Source organism: Haliotis rufescens, unplaced genomic scaffold, assembly GCF_023055435.1.
Source record: "Haliotis rufescens isolate VD_foot unplaced genomic scaffold, xgHalRufe1.0.p SCAF_15, whole genome shotgun sequence".
Lineage (NCBI taxonomy): Eukaryota > Metazoa > Mollusca > Gastropoda > Lepetellida > Haliotidae > Haliotis > Haliotis rufescens.
In genome coordinates, this window is record NW_025963835.1 from 17,028,558 (window position 1) to 17,050,196 (window position 21,639).

At 39.8% G+C, this 21,639-nt stretch overlaps 1 protein-coding gene across 1 annotated transcript; it reads left to right on the plus strand.

Annotated features, from left to right (window-relative positions):
* Nucleotides 1–35: 35 nt before the first annotated feature.
* Nucleotides 36–20,741, plus strand: LOC124138692 (carbonic anhydrase 7-like). Its single transcript, XM_046505482.2, has 8 exons — nucleotides 36–188; nucleotides 11,991–12,023; nucleotides 12,378–12,542; nucleotides 13,792–13,940; nucleotides 15,458–15,550; nucleotides 17,567–17,633; nucleotides 18,786–18,943; nucleotides 20,328–20,741. The coding sequence occupies exons 1-8, from the start codon at nucleotides 116–118 to the stop codon at nucleotides 20,541–20,543; spliced, it is 954 nt and encodes a 317-aa protein (XP_046361438.2). The 5' UTR covers nucleotides 36–115; the 3' UTR covers nucleotides 20,544–20,741.
* The last annotated feature ends 898 nt before the right edge of the window (nucleotides 20,742–21,639 follow it).

The window sequence follows — 21,639 nt, forward strand, 5'->3', positions numbered from 1 at the left end:
ATTATCATCGGGACAATTTAACCAAGTCACATGATGGCCGTGTGCAAAATAAGTTACATCGTATATACCCGAATTATAAATTAAAGAGGGCGAGATATTGAACGTTACACTGTTGATGATGGGCGGCTTCTACATATTGACAATCAGCTTTGTTGTGATTCCTCTGGTTTGGGATAAAACCATCGCTGGTAAGTACATAAACAAGAAGTTAAGAGGCGAGGTGAGGCGAAACTAAAACAAAACAAACTAGAAATAGTCTGATAGTTTCTGGATGTAATTGGATGCCGTGAAGCATACTGCTGATGTATTCCTCACCCTTGTTAGCTTGCGGACGGGGTTAACCTCTTTGGTCGTGCGTCCGACCTCGGCTCAGAAGGTTCGTCGTTCGAATCCCTTCACGTGACTCGGAAATTTTAAGACCGCTACATATCTTTGCATTTTTCAATACAGTGTTTGAGATATACATTTCATTTAATCGATTACAGAATTGATGTTTTTTTGAAATTGTACTATGTCTTTACAACATCACTTAAGCGCTTTATACATCTTTCCTTCATCACACATTTGACCACTACTGATATCTGTTGTAGCTATACATAAAGCGTCTGCAATGTATTTAACCCTCCCACCAATATCATAAAATGTTGTATCTACTTACTTGATTACACAGTATAAGAGCTATTAGATATTTTTCGTAAAATTGTTTTATGAAGCCACACAAATTAACAAAAAATTATATTTTTTTTAATTTGATTTAAAACTTTTAAAGTGAATGCATAGATATCTGAGCTTTGAAAATAAATAAATTTGCTTTTTTACGGCACAAATGATAAGCATGACATGTTTTGTGGTAAAAATAGTATGTCACTTGGTTTGTGGTTAGCATGACATGTCACGTGTTTCGTGGTAAGCATATGTCACTTGTTTTGTGGTAAGCATATGTTAGTTGTTTTGTAGTGAGCAAGACATGTCACGTTTTTATGGGGCAGCAGCCCAGAGCACCTTGGTCTGACGAACAAGGTACCAATATCCGAGCATAGGGACATTTATTGTGTAACAAAACATATTCATATATGGATGTCTGCCGGGGACCCCCTGCTGCGTGTGACCCCTGGACCCCCAAAAGAATGGACCATACAAGGGCTGGATCAAATATTGGAGGTATAACGTGAAAGTAAGTGTAAATGAACTGGTTCATCTCACAGAGTACAGAAAGGGCCACACCAGACAAATCTTCAACTGCATAAATCCTGCCAGACCCCCCAGTGAGGATCCCAAAATTTGGGCTGGGTTAAACATTGGAGGTACCACATGAAATCAACATAAAATGAACTATTACACTCTACTGAATACAAAATAGCCATTGCCAGACAAATCGTCTGCTGCATAAGGCCCGCCAGACACTCCCCAAAAAGTTAACCCTCCATGCACTCTGTAAAATTTATACATTCAAAGTACCAGATGAAAGTAAGTTTAGATGAACAGGTACATGTTACTGAGTACAAACGGCCCATACCTGACAAACTTTCCTCTGCAAAAGGCCCGCAAGACCCCCCATCCAACATACATCTTCAAATCAGTCTTATTGAATGTGAGACGTGTGCAGTCGCCACCATATGACGCAATCAACGTCTTGTTTGCTGGGATTGACCCATAATGATCTCCTTGCCATTCTTTAAGGAGAAACATCGCCAACTATTCTTTGAAGATCCCATTTTGGAGTAACTTCTGACAGCTTTGTCTTGGTGCTTGCTCTGGACCAGTGATGAGGAATGGACGATTATCAGCTTCACGTAGTTTTCTCTTGCTCTCGTTCAGGGACATTGGACGATAGGTCAAACAATACATTCTCATTTCCTCGGCTGCCACATACATGCACTAGAGGTGTCCTTGCGAGATGCCCATATGATATAATCCTCCCAATGGCAGATAAAAAAGAGTGAATAAATAGTCCACCATCAATCAAGGTCACATCAATTAGTGGAAGTGGCGTTTCCGTGACGCCTTCCTGTAGTTCCTCTAGCTTATTTAGTAACGTACTCTTTTCTGTCTTGAGACCCCAGCCTTCCGAGTGTGTGACAGACAGTGGATATTCAGTGGTTGACATGTATCAGATTGAATGTCGTCCTCTTTGAAATAACAACAAGCATGCGGGTAGAAACATCTCTTAGACTCTCAGCAGCAGGTTTTCCCTTAGCTTTGGGACACATCTTCTTTGAATTTTCCTGTGCGAAATTGGACACCTTTCTCCTTGGGATGGACTTTAGTAATCTTTTGTTGTCTGCAGTACATTCCTCTTGGAACTTACCATGAAGTTTGTGACCAGATATTCTTGAGTTACCTGTGATGCTGCTCTTCCTGTAGCGGTGTTCATGAGGCAGGCAGATGTAGATGCTGGTGGTGAAAAGGGGTCCCACGATTCTGTAACTGCATTAAACAAGGCATCCCTTTGGCGACTGTCTGTCTCAATTCTGCTTGCCCGAAGTTGTGTTGTTAGCTGCTACATTGTTTCCAACCCCGTCATACTCCGCAGCAGCGTCACAGCCATTCCTTGATGGGTTGATGTGATGCACCATCTTCTTATTGCATTACGAGAGTGATGGAACCCTACAATACTCCTCGGTGATGCTGCATCTCTGTTGACAGTCTGTTCCAAGGTCAAGTCGATAGCCGAGCGTGAAAAGGTCTTCTCCGTGCGTCTGATGGAAAATGCTCCAGCCTGGAGTACTACTCGACTCTCTGGCGCCGTATCAATGGATGCTGCATGGATAAAACCATGCTTGATGACATAAAACCTGCGGGCATGTTAACACAAAGGAGATCTGGCTTGATTTTTAAAAGAAACCTTCTCGCCACGATAAATAGAACCAGCGTTTTCTAAGACCATTAATTTATTAATTCGGTTCCTCTTCTGAAGTTTACTCGTACGAACGTACATGTATTTGTAAACTTCCAAGCCATTTTAAATTTGTGCGACAGGTAGGCCGATCGAGCGAGAACTATGCAACCAATCATTAACATTGCATTGGGTTAGACTTGATTTTCCAGACGCTATAGTATCTCGTCAACGAAGAGAGGACGTCTTTATAAAATTGATAGATATGGATATATTTGGCCGGAATTAAACTTTTAGAAGATAAAACTTGCAGAGAGATCATGGGTTTTTAAACACAATTATCACCCAGATTTTCCAGATTATCGTCCTAAAACATTTCCAAGTGGTATTGGGGACTATCATTAACCATTCTGCAACATACAATAATCATGGCACGTAGCTTCATATGCCTATCTAAGCATGTTTGGGCTCATAGGAATCCATAGCCAAGCTATCAGGCTATAGCAGGCCTTGAGGACTTTATAGCTGATCAGATAGATATTCCAAAGAATCAAATTCATGCCATTTTCATTACATTTTAACGATAGGCCTAATCTATGATATCAATACTAATATTCATAGACCTAATTTTATACTTACGTGATTTTAATCTCAATAAAATCCTTCCATATTTAAGAACAAAACATAAATTTGACCATTGTTGACTCTCAGAGCTGATGTTCAATGCTCGTCTGACTCCTATGTTTCATTATGCACACTAGGATTACAGAGGGTCAACTGTGTGGGGTTGGGTGGGGGTGTGTATGGCGGGCCTTATGTAGAAGATGATTTGACTGGCAATCGGTATTTTGTGATGAGTAGAGTGCAATTGTTCATTTTATGATGCCGTTATGTGGTACCTCCAATGTTAAACCAAGCCCAAATTTTGGGACCCTCACAGGGGGGTCTGGCAGGATTTATGCAGAGGAAGATTTGTCTGGTGTGGCCCATTCTGTACTCTGTGAGATGAACCAGTTCATTTACACTTACTTTCATGTTATACCTCCAATGTTTGATCCAGCCCTTGTATGGTCCATTCTTTTGGGGGGCCAGGGGCCACACGCAGCAGGGGGTCCCCGGCAGACATCCATATATGAATATGTTGTGTTACACAATAAATGTCCCTATGCTCGGATATTGGTACCTTGTTCGTTTGTCCAAAATGCACTAGGCTTCCCGTCTATTAGTGGTGAGCATGACATGTCGGTTTTTAGTGGTGAGCATGACATTTCAATTGTTTTGTGGTAAGCATATGCAACTTGTTTTATGGTAAGCATATGTTAGAGACATGTATTTGCAGTGAGCATGACATGTCACGTGTTTTGTGGTAAGCATATGTTAGTTGTTTTTCAGTGAGCATGACATATTGCGGGTTTCGTGTAAAGCATATGTCACTTTTTTGTGGTACCCACGATATGTAATTTGCATTTTGTGGTAAGCATGTTATGTTAGTTGTTTTGTGGTAGGCATGATATGTCACTTGTGTTTGGTGAGCATTACTTGTCACTTGGTTTTAGTGGTAAGAATGATATTTCATTTGTTTTGTGGTAAGCATGTTATATCACTTGTGTCGTGGTAATGTCATGTGTCACTCCATGCTTACAACACCAAAGTGACATACCATGCTGCAGAAATGAGAAATGACATACCTGGCATTTAATCGCTCCATAACCCTATCGCTGACTTCGCCTATTGTATTGCACTATCCTCATATATGACGTCGTTGCTCGCTCGGTAAAGTACATCCGGTTAGGTGTGTGATCTAAATATTAATCAACCAATCGTGTATGAACCAATCCTTGTTATCAGACCGGTTATGTAGGTTATAAGCGACTACTCGCCTATGTTGTTGGTGTCAATGATTATAAATAGTTTGTACCAAAATAAAAAAAGATTTCTGATTGTACATGCATTACTTCTTTGAACTGGCTTCACTTGAATAAATTTCCCCCACAAAAAAAAATGTCATGCAAGTTTGCAACTGATGTTTATCTACTTTAAATTTTTAATTAGAGGCTTATTATGAAGTAGAATCGAGAGACGATATGCCAATAGTTATTTCAAATACATGATTTAGCCCTAAAATGATGCAACATATTTATGTGGTCCCAGTGCGGAGACTCGGTCGCACCTGCGTTAAATTCATAACCTTAAACCTTAAGCCATTTTGCAACCAGAAACCACACGCCACCCTAGAGTTACTGGTGATTGTAGAAACAAACTTTGAATGGTGTGGTCTAACTACGTCAACCCATTGGAGGGTACAGCAACTAACAATCTCCCTTTCTATCTTATTCTTTCAATTTAAAAAAAAAGGTCATTTACTTTTTATAAAACATATGTATATCAAAATTGTTTGCTATGAAAGCAATTTGTTTGAAATTACAATTGATTTAAAGAGTACTAACGTTGTTAGAAAGCTCATTGATTGATGATGCTTTGAAATATTTATCCCCTGTGATGGAAAAATCAACAAAGTCGAGCAGGACATGCATGACTGTGATTCTCTCGTCACAAGGGAAACAAATCACAGCGACATCGCCAAGTGGGTGTAAAGAACAATGTTTAAGTTCATTCAATGTTTTAATATCTACGTGGGTGCCCCACTTCTGTTGCATTAGATCTCTGACGTAACAGCTAATCACTGACGTGTAACCACTATTTGGGATGAGAAGTGATGTTACAGAGTGTTGTTTTTGCTGTAGCAGTCGCCATCTGTTATCCATGGCTGGATAACAAATAAAAATAACTCATTTTGGCCACTGTCGCCGGCTGTGGTTTATTTGTAAAAGGTTTCTAAAACGTCTGTGGGACTTATGGGTAACTGAATAGGAAGTACATGCATTTCTTTTTTTAAACACTTGTTTATACCATATTTGGTCTACTGGTTCTTAAATTTCTCGATGTGTTGTTAGTTGTTTTTATTTAACCCTGATATACACGACATGTGCCAGGTTTACCATAATAATAAGAGGGATAAAGGTTTCTTAAAAGTATATATAACTGGAACATGTCTTAAACTCATATATACTCTGAACAGTATTTGTTTTATGTAAATATAAAGAAATACATGTACCGCAATTCATTGGCAAGATTTCGATGTTCACCCCATGATTTATGCATCGAGAGTGGGAGATACACAAAAACTCCAAGGTCAGAACGATTATGTAAAATGTGTAATAGCCAAGATATAGGGGATGAATATCACTTTATGCTTGTATGTCCATTTTACTCCACTGTGAGAAAAATGTATTCCTGTATACTACTTTAACGATCCAAATATTGTGAAATTCCGGCAATTGTTAAACAGTCTAGATAAATTAATAATGCAAAACTTAGCCATGTACATATTCTACGCACTGTTATATAGAACCAAATCTGTAAATAATAGTTACAATTGTGTGCAACATCTCTGTCACATGTACTATAGGCCTGGGACCTCTTAAGTACTTTAATAAAGATTGATATCTAGTCCAAAATATGTCGTAAGAAGTAAAACATGGAATGAATTGAAACCAATATTGTTCACATTGTTTTAAAAATGGCTCTGTATTTTTTTGAGAAAAAAATGACGAATAAATAGTTTGCCGCCGTGTTGAAGAATTGGTAAGTGCCTTCATAATTTCATGTGGAAGTGGACATTAACTTGGAATAATTTTAAAGACACAAAAGCGAGTATTATGAATTGTTTATATTAAGACCGTTTTTTTTATATCTTCTAGACCTGTTAAATGTGACCTACATTTCGTAGTTCTGGGTGAGGTGCTAGAGTCATTATCCGTGGATCGATATGTTTTTGTTGTTGTTGTTGTTTAAGCCATATTCCTGCTATATGATGGCATTCTGTAAATAATCGAGTTTGGGCCAGAAAAGCCAGTGATCGATATCATGAACATCGATCCACGCCATTGGGATCGATGGCATGCATCAACCAAGTCAGTGAGCCTGACCACCCAATCCAGTTAGTAGCCACCTACGACAAGCATAGTCAATCGAGCATGCCCTTTCTCCCCAAGATTTTAAAGAACGTCATACGACTCTTGCTCAGAAGTTGTTTGACAAAGGTTACAACATGCAAGGCCTCAGTGAATCTTTCAAAACGTTTTATGGTAGACATGTGGAGGACATTTCCAAATTCAACACATCAGTCGCAAAACTGATGTCCGATGCAATTCCCTATTTTGAACTTGTACCACATGTTCCCGTGTTTTGTTCAGGTGAACAATTGACTTGACTTTGCATGTGTTTGTGACTGACGCGACCGGTTGGGTAGGATATGCTCACCTTTTCATGAACACCTGGTATCGTTACTAAATCCATGATTCATAAACACACATGTTCATGATATGGTCGGATCGTACAATCGAGATTTCTATTGGAAATGGAAAGGGTTTTGTCGCTTTATTTCACTGATGTTTTTTTATAAGCAATGTGAATTCAAGCAAAGTCTTTGGCTTAGTGAATGACACTTTTACTTCTAACAAAATGTCACGAAAAGACAGAAAGCTGTATGCTGTAGAGAGAAATTTTGTCAAGATTGACAGTGGCACCAGAGTTATCCCTCTTGTTATACAGTCTTGTGGAGTGTTTTGTCAATCTGAATTTGTATGCATAGATCTAAATATGAAACAGGTGATGCGTAGGTCAGTGGTCTCCTTTATTTCTAATTCAGGTGGGTAAATCAGTGGAAGGGAATTGGCTATTTGATGGTTATTGAACGAAAGCAGTTCATCCATATACCTGAAGCTTAAGTCAAATTTTTTTACCAACTTATCCTGTTTTGACTTTGCCAATCCGAACAGAAATTCCGATTCCTATGCATAAAGAAACGGATCAGCTAGAAGGTCAGAATAATTGGTGTCCATGGGGATGCCTGTTTCTTGCCAAAATGTCTAACCCCAAATTTAACAAGTTAAACTCAAATTCAAATTCACTTTATTACAGTTTCAGATCATTTACAGTGACCTTATGAAGTGTTCCATGAGTACAAATTTGACTTGGGGGTGGTACTGACAGGTGAAGTTGTGTACATGATAGTCTACTTAATCAACAGCAACAGTTATTAGACAATGATATTACATCATGGTTTTCAAAATAATAACAGTTATTTGTAATAACATTTGTAATTCTGATTCAATTTTAACATTCGAAATGAACTTTAATTGCATTGTTTTAAATTTACTGAAGGTGTCAATAGCTGGGGAAAAGGACTTAATAAAAAGTTTTCAAGTCTACAATGTTATATGAAGGGAAATAAATTAATGGAGGTTTTGGCAGGTGTAGGTGTGTACATGATATTCTACCTCATCAACAGCAACAGTTGTTAAACAATAATATTACTTTATGGTTTTCGAAATGCAGTTATTTGTAATTCTAACGCGTTATCAGTTTTCAAAATGACATTAACACATTAACTTTAGGTATTACTAGATACTTGGTATAAGGGTATCTAATCCATCGGTCCTTCTCAACAGATCTTTGATTACATGGTCGAGACACTACAGAAGTTATAATCAGCTGAGATGGTGGCGGTGGTGAGTATGGTTTTACGCCGCTTTTAGCAATATTCCAGCAATATCACGGCGGGGGACACCAGAAATGGGCTTTACACATTGTACCCATGTCGGGAATCGAACCCGGGTCTTTGGCGTGACGAGCGAACGTTTTAACCACTAGGCTACCCGACCGCCCCAGCTGAGATGGACTTATTAGATAGTGTTGGTGTGCATAATAGCCAACAACATGAACAGTGTCGGTTTTCAAACAATGATAATACTTCATAGTTTTCAGAATAGTTATTCCTTATAACCTTTACAATTCTGACACACGGCACACTATTCATGTTAAAAATTAAATTTAACTCATTCGCATCAAGGCTTACTATATATTACTATATATAGGTATATCTAATGTATCTGCCCTTCTCAACTGGTAATCTTCCATTGTATGTTCTAAACTGTATAGATTGTATAAATAGCTGAGGCGGGAGACTTAGTAAATAGTCTTCAAGTCTACAATGACAAATGAAGAATAAATACGAATATAAATAGCAGATAGCACGCCCAGGTGGGTATGTACAATGCATTATTCTTAATATATCAGCAGTAGTTGTTAAACAATATTACCTTATTAAAATTACATGATAATAGCAATGGAACGTGATAACATTTGTAATTGTAATACATTATGAGTGTCCAAGAGGGGCGGTCGGGTAGCCTAGTGGTTAAAGCGTTCGCTCGTCACGCCGAAGATCCGGGTTCGATTCCCGACATGGGTACAATGTGTGAAGCCCATTTCTGGTGTCCCCCGCCATGATATTGCTGGAATATTGCTCAAAGCGGCGTAAAACCAAACTCACTCACTCACTCACTCACTCACTCACTAGTGTCCAAGAGACTATTTAATTTAATAACATTAGATCTTGCTATAAACTTAGCATGAACAGATCTAATTCTGTAGGGGGGAAAGTAGGGGCATGTAAGTAATAATGATATTCATCACCCGAATTATTTCTATTGCATCATAAAAATAGTCTCCCATGGCGCGGGAAATGAATCAATCGACCCTTCTCACCTGGTAATCTATGGTTACATAAATAATATATGCATTTGTTATGCTCACAGCGCCTCACTATTATTACCCCAGTCAATGGATCAGTGGGGACTTGATTGTCATTCGCCTTGTCCCTGGGGAGTATGCAACCCAAGCTGCCTGTGAGGCGCTGGAAGGTTTACGGTCACATTTACCCTCCCTTGCTTAACTTAACATGTGACATGTGTGCTCTACACAGGACCACGTGCCACTATGTTCTAAAGTTGAATATCCGGGATTGGAGACTCAGTAAATAGTTTTTAAATAACAGGTATTCTTTGAAGAGCCTGTAAAATATACCTTTAGCAGAATTTGATGCATAAGCAGACCAAAGCTGTTTAAACTGATCCGTAATAGCTTGCTCATTATGTTGGTTGGTTTGTTGTTTAACGCTGCACTCAGCAATATTCCAGCTATATGATGGCGGTCTGTAAATAATCAAGTCTGGATCAGACAATCCAGTGATTGATATCATGAGCATCGATCTACACAATTGGGATCGATGACATGCATCAACCAAGTCAGCGAGCCTGACCACCTGATACCGTTAGTCGCCTAGTGCGACAAGCAAAGTCGCCCTTTACGCCAAGCATGGGTTGCTGAAGACCTATTCTACCCCGGATCTGCTTAGTATTACATATAACCATTGAAGGCTAGGAAAGGATTCATCACTCAACACATAACTTAAGCCAAGGTTATTTAGCGAGAGGTTTATATAGTAAGTCCGCTTATATTAAAACACGTTATCTTGGAAAATTGTTCTAGACAAATACAGTAGATTTAGCAGTTACAAGTTTGGCCCAGAAGAAGATCATTCTCTGCTGTATAACACATGTGATTTGTCGTCTTTCTTGTTCACCACAATGGAGAGTGCTATGCTTTAAATACAAGATACTTTTTATGGATAAGATCGCCTCCATTGCCTCGTGGTAGAGCGCCCGCCCGGAGAGTGGAAGTTCGGGGGCTATGTCCCCGGCCGCGTCATACCAAAAGACGTTAAAAGATGAAACTTGTTGTTACCCTGTCTCGCGATCGGCTAAAACAAGAACTGGTCGGCTCGGAGTCAGTATACTGTGTCTGAGTGGGGTATTCGTGTTAAACTGCGGCATGTTATCTCAGTCGACTAGCAACTAAAATCGGCATTAGTCCGGACTAGTACAAGCAGCCACAGCCACACACACACGCGCGCATGCACGTCGCGATACAAGTGCAACTACTTGAACGCGACTTTAAACTCTACTTCACCTCACCTCACCTTTTATGGATGACTTCTTTTACTTCGTAAGCGTTGTTGTTGTCGCTTTTAGTGCCAAAGAGGTCGCCTTCTGCCTCAGCAACTTCGTGTGACCTGTCTCTTTGAGAGACATGTGTGTGAGAAGGGTACACATATCTATTGTGAGTTTTAGTATTTATAATATATCTGTTCTTGTACCGATAACATTTCTATTTTCGTATTGATTTCGATTTTGAGAAACTGAGAGTTTCTTTGGCTGCTCTATTTATATACATTCGAGTAGCTGACCATCTCTCGGAAATAGAGTTAGTTTGGCCTTTGCTATTTCGTCTTTCGCTTAGGAGATATATGACAGATAGCGAATCAACTGCAATTCGTGTTTTGACCAGCTCGGGCTAGGGAATGGTCTTGACATTCCAGTAACAAGTGAGCAATGGATTCGGGTTGATCGTAAGATACCTTGTCAGAAAGCTTTTTGTGACCGAGCCTGAGACGTTGACTGCTATAACTTTACTTTCCTTCGACTATGAGTATGACAATTAGTGGATCTTGGGGTGAATTTTGCTTTTTATCCCTGGTTTACTGAATGGCATGTGTCTACTTTTTCATTTCCATGAATATCTATGTGAGACGGCAGCCAACACAGCTCCACCTTGTTCCGATAGTATTGTACATTCGTATAGAATATTGTTGACTGTGTTTGGTATAGAATGTTATTCACTGTGTTTGGGACCCGTGTAGATCCGGGGTACAATAGGACTTCAGCAACCCATTTTTGCCGTAAAAGGCGACTAACGGGATCGGGTGACTTGGTTGATGCATGTCATCGTGTCATGTCGTCGATGGATTGTCAGGTCCAGGTACTCGATTATTTACATACCGCCGACATATAGCTGGAATACTGCTGTGTCCGGCGTTAAACAAGAAACAATTAAACATCGAAGTGCGACCACCTTCTTTGGTCAATACGGATTCCAAGTTTTGTTAAATGACGATTTATGTTCGTGGAAAACACTGTGATTATTGAGAACATCATCCACACAACGGCGCTCCCGGAGCTCCGATGAAACCCAACCTGCCACCATCAGCGCCACCTGGTGTCTCTGTACATAGACGTTTTCAATGAGGAAGTCCAGCATTTTATGTATTGGTTTCTCAGTGAACTCATGTGACTAAAAAGAGCGGATTATTAGCATATATATGACTCATTCACATTTAAAAACTTATTATGTTACCAAAAAAAGGCGTTTTTCCTATTGTCCATATATTCATGTCTTATTATTCATGTAGCTGATGCCCCGTGGGGTTACTTTGGTAAGAGAGGTAAGTCCTTTTCTATTTCACTTATTGTTGCCTGTGCGAAGACTGATATTCTCAGTCAATTGATGAAGGTCCTATAAACTATAAAACTGTTTTACATCAGCAGTTTATTTTCAAACAAAGTGAACCATAAAGACGAAGTTGTCACCTTAAGAGGTAAAACAGTATTTTAAACACGTCAGCAACTATGGCTACAACGCTCAAGCAAGAAAGAAATATATCTGTTTTATTATTATTGTTAATCTTCAATAATCTTCAAACATATGTTTAAAATGAACTACTTCATCATATCTGTAACATATACAGTGGTACAACGATCTACATGTCTATATTATTAAGTACTCCTTGTCTATTCAGGACCCAGCCACTGGAACAATGTTAGCGCAACGTGTGAGGGCAGCCAGCAATCTCCTATCAACATCCAGCCAAAACACGCCAAGGTCACGAGCTACGACAGTTTCACAATGCACAATTATGACATAACTAATGTCACTCTCCTCCTGAAGAACACTGGTCATACAGGTGATGCAATGACGTTTCCTTTACAGTCTATTAACGAAAACTGGTTGATGTTAAAGAAGTAAAAAGCAGTACGTCTCTTGGGGTCATGGTCACATAAAATGTACATTTACAGTGCTGGCAGGTGCTCCGTGTCTTGTGCCCAGCATAGATCTGGACGTGAAACATCTTGTGTAGATATAATTACAGACAATATCCTCATGCATACATTCAGGAAACCAAATCATTGGGATACAATATTGTCATGATGAATAACTGGAAACTGACTTTGACACAAGTAAGGGAAAGCAGAATTTTAGAAGATTGAATGTTCTTGCAAGGACTTACAGGTTCTCACCATTGGTATCACATTGTCAAGTAAACTTCCAATTCATCGAACTTATTACGTTTTCTTATTTCTGTGTCTATCTGGCTCTTCCGGCCTATAAAACTATTCATTATGTGCATGTTCTGTTTGTTTGTTGTTTAAAGCCACTCTCAGCAATATTCCAGCTATATGATGGCAGTCTGTAAATAATCGAGTCTCGACAAGACAGTACACGTAGTATACAACTGTTTGAACAGCTTGGGAGATGGTGAGAATATGCCATCAGTACGTCAGTCCATGTGAACTCTCACATTTTTTAAATCATCAAGTACAATACCTTCGAAACTGAAAATATGCGTAGATATGTGGTTTCTCTTAAACCTAAGTACAGAAGTCTCATCTGGGCAACGTCCACAGCAGCCATAATAAAAATGTCTTTTTGGCCAATAACACATTCGTTCTGCATGCATCTTTATAGTGCCACGTGCATATTATTTGTGATCTGCCCCAAAATACATTTGATATGTTGTTGTGTTTTGTGATATGTGAAACTTTCGTTTGTGTGACCCCCTACACAGCAAGTTATGCATAAATTAAATAAAGTCGTAGTTTAATGAACATGATGCAAGGAGGTCATGCAGAAATTTAAATGAGCAGGAAAGCCTTGTTGCTGTATTTTCTTTATCACGTCAGTTTCTGTCAGGTATGGTCTGTTACTATAAATCGCCACAGACCATAACCAGTCTCGATTATACACCGAAACAGTTTCCAAGGGTCGTAACAGGCAAAATAGCGGTAAAAAATATATGAATGGGTCACTGAAAATCAGTGATGACACTAGATGTTGCGAGAAGGATAAGCACGTCTTGCATATCAGCATATTTTTGTGAAGAAATGGTATATGATGGAAAGAGAACGATCAGTTTCTCATGCTTCGTTCTGCAGCCCAGATGGATATCTCCGGGGCAGCTCTTAGTGTGTCGGGGGGCGGTCTGAGCGGAGATTACACAACTGCCCAGCTGCACTTTCACTGGGGTAAAAGAAACTTTAAGGGGTCAGAGCACACGTTGGATGGGAAAACATTTCCCATGGAGGTAGGCAAACAGCAATCCTGCACTTTGTAATATCAGCATTCTTTGACATATTCAATCAAATGGCATAAGTGAAGAGGTGATGTGTTCTGAAATCAGTATATGTACTCACGTCCGATCTCATTGGTTGCATCCTATGTATACTTGTATTTATCATATAATGGGTAGGTTTCTCGGCAGGATAAAGCCAACGGATAAAAACGATATCCGTTGGGGTCATATGCGGATAGAGATGCAAATATCAAAGGTCAAGTAGGGACTACTTTCAGTGTTTATAAACAAACATGGCGTCGCCCTCGTCATTCGGCGATCGAGTCAGAATTAACAATCGGGAATCTGGATAAACTACAGGGATAATTGCTATCATTATCAAAAGAATAGTCTAATATACTGAAAATCAGTGTCTAACTGTGACGTAGCTAAGGCATTTTATAAGTTTTGGCAACTTTGGAGATATAAATTTCGAAACAATTTAGCGAGGGCACGAGGCCTAGCCAAGCGGGATCAGTAGCCATATCTGTGCCTGTAGACATCTGCGGCTTGAAACCTTCTCCACAAATTAGAATAGTTGGATTTGGCCGAAATATGTTTGAATTGTTACCTTGTTTCGTTTTGTCGCTGTGTGTACATCTGACTACACTTCTTAACGTTTTGACATGACAGACCGACTGTCAAAAACGTCTGACCGTGGCCGTGACGTCTCATAGACTAGGGTTAGAGTAGCTTCCCTTTGACAAAGGGCAGTTACTCTAGCGGACAGACCGATGGATTGCCGCGAAAGGCGATTAAAAACAATTGTTGTTTTGCGTATATGTTGCTTCGCCACTGTATAAGAAACAGATTTCAGTTGGAACTATATTGGCTACTGTCACTGTCCGATAGACACATCACTTACCCTGTGACGTAATAAATATTAATGCGCGCATTCCAGGAAAACTCGCAATGTTTCGGTAATGTTTGTGACAGAGGGAAAGCGATTTTGAAACATAGAATTAAAGAATGACATTATATGATAAGAGGTTATCACGCTTGTGTGTTTGGGAATGGTAAATATCCTGTATTAGGAATAAACACTATGTATTAAGCTCTCTAAGGCTCGCTAAATACAATGTGTATTCCTAATGCAGGATATTTACCATCCCCAAACACACAAGCGTGATAACCTTTATCTGCGAACATTCATAAAAAAACACGACACTTGATGCTAAGTGATTTGAGTAGTGGCATCCCTGTTTGCTGGAATTAAATGTTCCCTTTTCAAATGATTGATCCCTAACTTGCTACTCTGCTGACCTGTGATCCAACCATCTTGTTCAGAAGACAGGTGTCCAAAGAACACACTTCGTTACTTTTTTTTCAATAAAATGAATGAGCTACAAAATATATGAAAAAAAGAAAAATGAAATGCTGATCTCAAACCAAAATCCCGGTCAAAAGTCAAATCTAACCAAAATATCAATGATGTGTTGTTTGAAGAAGTTGCTGATCGCAGTTGGTGTTACTCAGCATTATGTTTTCAGATGCACATTGTTAACTACAAGACAGCATATGGCACTTTACTGGACGCAGTGGATAAGGCTGATGGCCTCGCAGTTTGGGGCTTCTTCTTTGAGGTAATATTTCTCACTCACAACTATGCTCTTCGTTATAATAATAATGACAATAACAATAACAATAATAATAATGTAATGTAGATTATGCAATTGATTTTATGAGACTGTCCAACACATTGTCAGTCGATGCCCAGCCTTGGCACAAACACAGTATCTTAAGCGACATGATTGAGTAGCTCGGTTATCGTCTTCACCATGCTTGTAGTTTTGACTCATAGGTTCATCCATGGTACGACCTAGAATATGTAGAGGGTGTCATGGAAAATGATAAATACAAATTTCTTTGAGACAGGCCCGTATATAGTCTCAGACCTATCCAGGCTAACAAACCTGATCTTGTCCTTTTTGATAAATCCCATGAAATCATTTATATCATTGAATTTTCTGTCCCTTTTACATTAATGTGATTGACAAGATTCAGGAAAACATGGCAAATATGCGGATCCCGCGTCCCAAGTACCAAGTTGTCCGACTCCACATTGTTCTCGGTGCCTTAGGTTTGGGTGAGTGAGTGAGTATGGTTTTACGCCGCTTTTAGCAATATTCCAGCAATATCACGGCGGGGGACACCAGAAATAGGCTTCACACATTATACCCATGTCGGGAATCGAACCCGGGTCTTTGGCGTGACGAGAGAACGCTTTAACCACTAGGCTACCCGACCGCCCCCCCCCCCCCCCCTTAGGTTTGGAATCTTCCAATCTGTTGACTGACATTGGAAGAGTATCCGGGTTTGCTACCAGGAATACAGCCCTTCTGATAATTTTGTTATTGCAGAAGGCTACAGTGTTAGGGAGTCTTCACATTCTCCGAAAAGTTCTGGCTGGGTTTGACTAGGCAAAGGGAGAAGTGTCTGGGCTGCATGTAGAGGGGGCCAAGGGCCCTCGGGTGATGATAAGCCTAACCAGCCTGACTGTGCCAGGATCACCCAAACCCTCTTTGCTGTATTTAGTTATTTTGATCTGTACATAATAATAATAATAATAATAATAATAATAATAATAATAATAATAATAATAATAATGTCGGACCTTGTTTACGAAATGTCACGTTTGCATCCCAAGTACGAAGTTGTCGGAGTCCCCATTGTTCTCGGTTCCTTAAGTTTGGTACCTCTTAATCGCTTGACTATTATAGATGAAGATGTTGTACGTACCTAATCAGTTCGAGACACCCTATATCCGACGTTTCTGCATGCCACTGCATGCATACACCATGGCCTAATGCTATTAAGAAAAGGTGACCTGTCTGCATAAAAACCCCTCAGTGACATATATTTTCACGACGTTAACGCGCAGAATCAAATTTCTAAATTCATTTTCAGGACTGAAGGTTGTGTACAACCACATGTTTAAAGTGTAAATAATTGTTTGAATCTGAAAGTTGTGTTATTTATGCCTCCAAGTACATTAATGAATGAGAGAGTATGGTTTTACGCCACTTTCGGCAATATTCCAGCAATCTCACGGCGGGGGACGCCAGAAATGGGCTTCACACATTGTACCAATGTCTGGAATCGAACCCATTTAGAATCAGCGTTAATCGAAGCTTTCAATAAAATAATAATTGATTGTTTGTAGATGTGTATCAGTCAGTTCAGATTCACCACTTGATTGTGTAAGCCACTATTCCTGTCAGTGGATGCACGAAATACATAATTATCTGTCACTCAGTTGTAATGATAGCTGGCATAATAATAATCTTAATCTGCCTTACTCCCGTGGGATTCCGGGTTAGAATTTGTTCACGGCAACTTATGCTGGTCGTACCAGGCGACTTAATAGATAGGTTTGGCAAACTCGGTGACTTGGTTCATAGGTTGTCGTCGACATGGATCGTTGCTCATAATATCAGTCACTTAATTGTTTGGTTTGAACTTCATTACATACATGCCGCGTTCATATAGCTGGGATATTGTTGACCTCGGTGTTAAACAACAAACACACACATACTATCAGCTTGACTATACGTCACTCTCTGTATGCATTATAATATTCTGCTCTACCTCGATTACAGATCGGGGACAGCAATCAGACGGTTCTGGATAACATCATCAATGCCCTGCCTAAGATTGTTGCAGATGGTAAATTTATTCGCAATTTCACTCCATTCATCACACTGACAATTATTGAACCCTGTTTATCCTAAACTGAACTCGAGAGCGAGTTGGTTGTTACGGCCTGGCGAGCGGGGCTTTAGTCACACGCTTTGTTACACTGTGCATCTGCAATTACCCACTTGCAGCGTGTGCAGATCACTACAGCCCGTACCATAACCAGAAGTAAGTCCACAGAGCACATCACACCCGTATTGCAGAGTCTTCAATGGTTGCCAGTTACACAAAGTTCAAGCTGCTCAACATTACCTACAATGCCATTCATGATCCACACTATCCACAATATCTACAAACTCTAATTTCAATTCAATAGCCTATTAGCAGCCTACGCTCTCTCGTTCAAATGTGCTTAACTGTTCCAGGGCACCGTTCCTCAAAGCGATGTCATCTTCCGTTCTCCTTGAAGACTTACCTCTTCAACGTTTTTAGTTGGAATTTATTATTCTAGAATATCAACCGTAAAAAGCCTGCCGTCTGAAAGCCATATGGAAATGGTCCAGATTGTAGTTGTCGGTGTCCTTTCTCAAATTTGATTTTCACCTAGGATTTTGTCAATCAGCTTCATACAAAGTAACAGAGGTACCGGAATTCCCCACCATTCCTAGTATGATAGCCTAAATTTGGTTGCTGGCTATCTACAGCTCATATTTCAACTTGTGTTGTTGGGGCGGTCGGGTAGCCTAGTGGTTAAAGCGTTCGCTCGTCACGCCGAAGACCCGGGTTCGATTCCTGACATGGGTACAATGTGTGAAGCCCATTTCTGGTGACCCCCGCCGTGATATTGCTGGAATATTGCTAAAAGCGGCGTAAAACCATACTCACTCACTCACTCACTCACTCAACTTGTGTTGTTGAGTAATTGTTTCCTCTCTTAAATTTTCTAAACAAGTTTTAAAAATATGAAATGTGACATGTTGCTAGTTATTGTACTGCTCGTAGTTGACATGTTTCAATGTATTATTATTCAAGTATAACATTGTCCAGTCACGATAGGGCTGAAAAACTGTCGATGAGACGATGCATTTAACTCTTTCACTCACTCAGTTTCATTAAAAACAAACCATTCTTGTCACTTTACTACATGTTCAGATAATTAAACAGTGTATGGTTTGCTTGTAGGCACAAATACAACACTGTCACCTTTCAAGCTTGAAGACCTTCTTCCTTCCAACGTCAAGAACTTCTACCGCTATGCTGGCAGCGTGACATCACCATTCTGCAAGGAATCCGTGATATGGACTCTCTTCACGGACACCATTAACATCACTGCCGCAAAGGTAGGTCATTGTCAGTGATAATAATGATCACTATCATTATCGCCATCATCATAATATTCTTCACAATTGTCACATGGACTGTTTTCATTGATGGAGGTAGGGTAGGACATGCTGTCCTATCATCAGGACATCATCATCCTCTTCAAGGTCGACCACATCAGCACATCACCGCCACTGCATGGTCCTCGCGGTTTCCAAACACATATGCGGCGTCTAAGTTGGAGTGGTTGGTCAGGCTCGGTGACCATTCGTGACCAACTCGTGTTATTCCGAGACAAGCCGAATAGCGACTCGTGCCCCTCTCATGGCCATTTTTGCGACCGGGTTCCGTCTTAGCGCAAACGGGCATACCTAAAACAATTGTCAACTCGTTGCGTAATGGTTCACATATATTTCCCCATATATTTTATATATTTCAGATGCAATTTAAAGCACATCGGGACGTGCGGAATTATACAGTATGACTGAACACATTTAACTGTGTCTTGGGTATAATTTTAGATGCAATACATATGTAAAATCACAAATTATTTCTGAGGGATTATTTGACAAAGAACTCGAAATCATACGCGCATTCTGATTGGTTTGTCGTATTTTCGCACATAACATTCATCGATAGGGGGACGAGTCTTCTTTCAGGTTACGGAAAGGGGCGAGTGGTGACGAATGGCTCGGTGACTTGGCTCCTTGCGGTCCATCGTTACCGTCTTTCCCCGCTAATTTATTATAGGTAGAACACTTCTCACATACATGACATGGATCCCCTTCAATATAGTTTACCATCATCATCTATTGTTAATCTTATGTCTGTCTTGATTCAATCAGGTACCATGTGATTTCCATTTGCGGCAGCCTTTTGTTAATTTCGTCTCAATATAGAAATGTCGATCCCATGACATCCAATGGAAAAATAGCGATGTTACCAGCTCTGATAAAAGCGGACAGTTACCACTGAGACAGTTGGAACATTCCGAGTAGATTGATTTGTGATTTGGATTTGTTCATCTTAACTTTCTACACAAGAACGCACATTGTCAAAATAATGAGTGTGTGCTGCAACCTGATTGGTTGAAAACAAGTTGCTAAATGGGATTTCAGTCCCAAACATGAAATTAACAAAGGTCAATGCCAACGGATATTTAGTCTCAATTATTTGCCGAAATAAATATCAAAGAATAAAAGGCATTCGGAGTGACGAAATAGCTATCCTGCTGAATTAACATTACGTTTGATAAATATTTATCAGAACAAAATCCACCGTAAAAAGTTAAGGTTAGGTTAAGGTCATCGTCTTAACCATGCTCCAGCATATTGTTTATGTATCTAAGCTGAACAATAATTTTTCTCTGTTTAACATAAATGTTTCATGCTTCGATGTTTTCAGATGGAGGAGTTCCGGAAGCTACAAGCTGTCGAAAAGAACGACAATAACGACTACAACATGTATGACAACTTCCGCCCAACACAGAGTCTTGGAAGTCGAGTCGTCTACTCCAGCTTCGAACCCAGCTTCGAACCCAACGCTGCTGAACGTCAATACTCCCCTATATCAGTGTCCCTCCTCGCACTTGCATCATTAACTCTGTCACACATGATCTAGTTGTGTGAGAAACGGTAGGCGATGTATCCAACATCTGTCGGTTATGTCCCTTTATTGCCAGGATCCGCTAGTGGGGATTCAAACTTTACATCCTCTCTATTATATTTCTTGGTCTGTCCACTGTTTCATCATCATGTATTAGTTTGGCCTGTCTTTCAGTTTCTAGCTGACGCTCCGTTATTAAACTGCAGTACCGTGTTTGTTCTTCTTTCAACAGATTTGTTCCATTTTGTTTGCTGTTTAAGGCCGAACTGAGCAATATGGCGGCAGTTTGTAAATGCATGAACGAGACTCTGAGAATCCACTGATTGATATCACGAGTATTTGGGATACGATGACATACATCAACCAAGTCTGCGGGTTTGATCACTGGATCCACGGGTTGCTGAAGATCAATTCTAACACCGAATTTGTACGGTGTTTCTGAAAAATATTTATCAAACGTAATGTTAATTCAGCAGGATATCTATTTCGTCACTCCAAATGCCCTTTAATCCTATGATATTTCTTTCGGCAGATAATTGTGACTGATTATTCCCTTGCGTTGGCCTTTGTATATTTCTTATTTCGGACTGAAATCCCATTTAACAACTTGTTTTCAACCAATCAGGTTGCAGCACAGACTCATTCTTTTAACAATATGTGTTCTTGTGTACCAAGTAGAAAGTTAAGATGAACAAATCCATCGAGTTTTTCTGCTCGGAATGTTCCAACTGTCTCAGTGGTAACTGCCCGCTATTATCAGAGCTGGTAACATCGCTTTTTTTCCATTGGATGTCATGGGATCGACATTTCTATATTGAGAAGAAATGAACAAAAGTCTGTCACAAATGGAAATCACATGGTACCTTACTGAACATGCTAACTTATTTCCAAAAGTAAAATCATACTATGCCGTTGAGCTAATGTTACTTTTACAACTGCTTCTTCTAACACATACTTTGATACACACTGTAAGGCGCACGTAAAATGACGTTAATTTAGTACAAGATAAGACACTCGTACTGTACCCACATGAATAGGAATTCCGGAAATGTTTGCGTGGATGGTTGCTCAAACTGTGCCACAGTGTGAGCGAATGAATTGTGTTGTACGC

What these genes read in the sequence shown, in the direction of transcription:
- LOC124138692 (XM_046505482.2), top strand. Translation starts at nt 116, where the DNA reads ATGATGGGCGGCTTCTACATATTGACAATCAGCTTTGTTGTGATTCCT. An exon ending in GGAAAACATTTCCCATGGAG is followed by an intron (nt 13,941 to 15,457) that starts GTAGGCAAACAG and finishes TTATGTTTTCAG; the next exon opens with ATGCACATTGTTAACTACAA. An exon ending in TTAACATCACTGCCGCAAAG is followed by an intron (nt 18,944 to 20,327) that starts GTAGGTCATTGT and finishes CGATGTTTTCAG; the next exon opens with ATGGAGGAGTTCCGGAAGCT.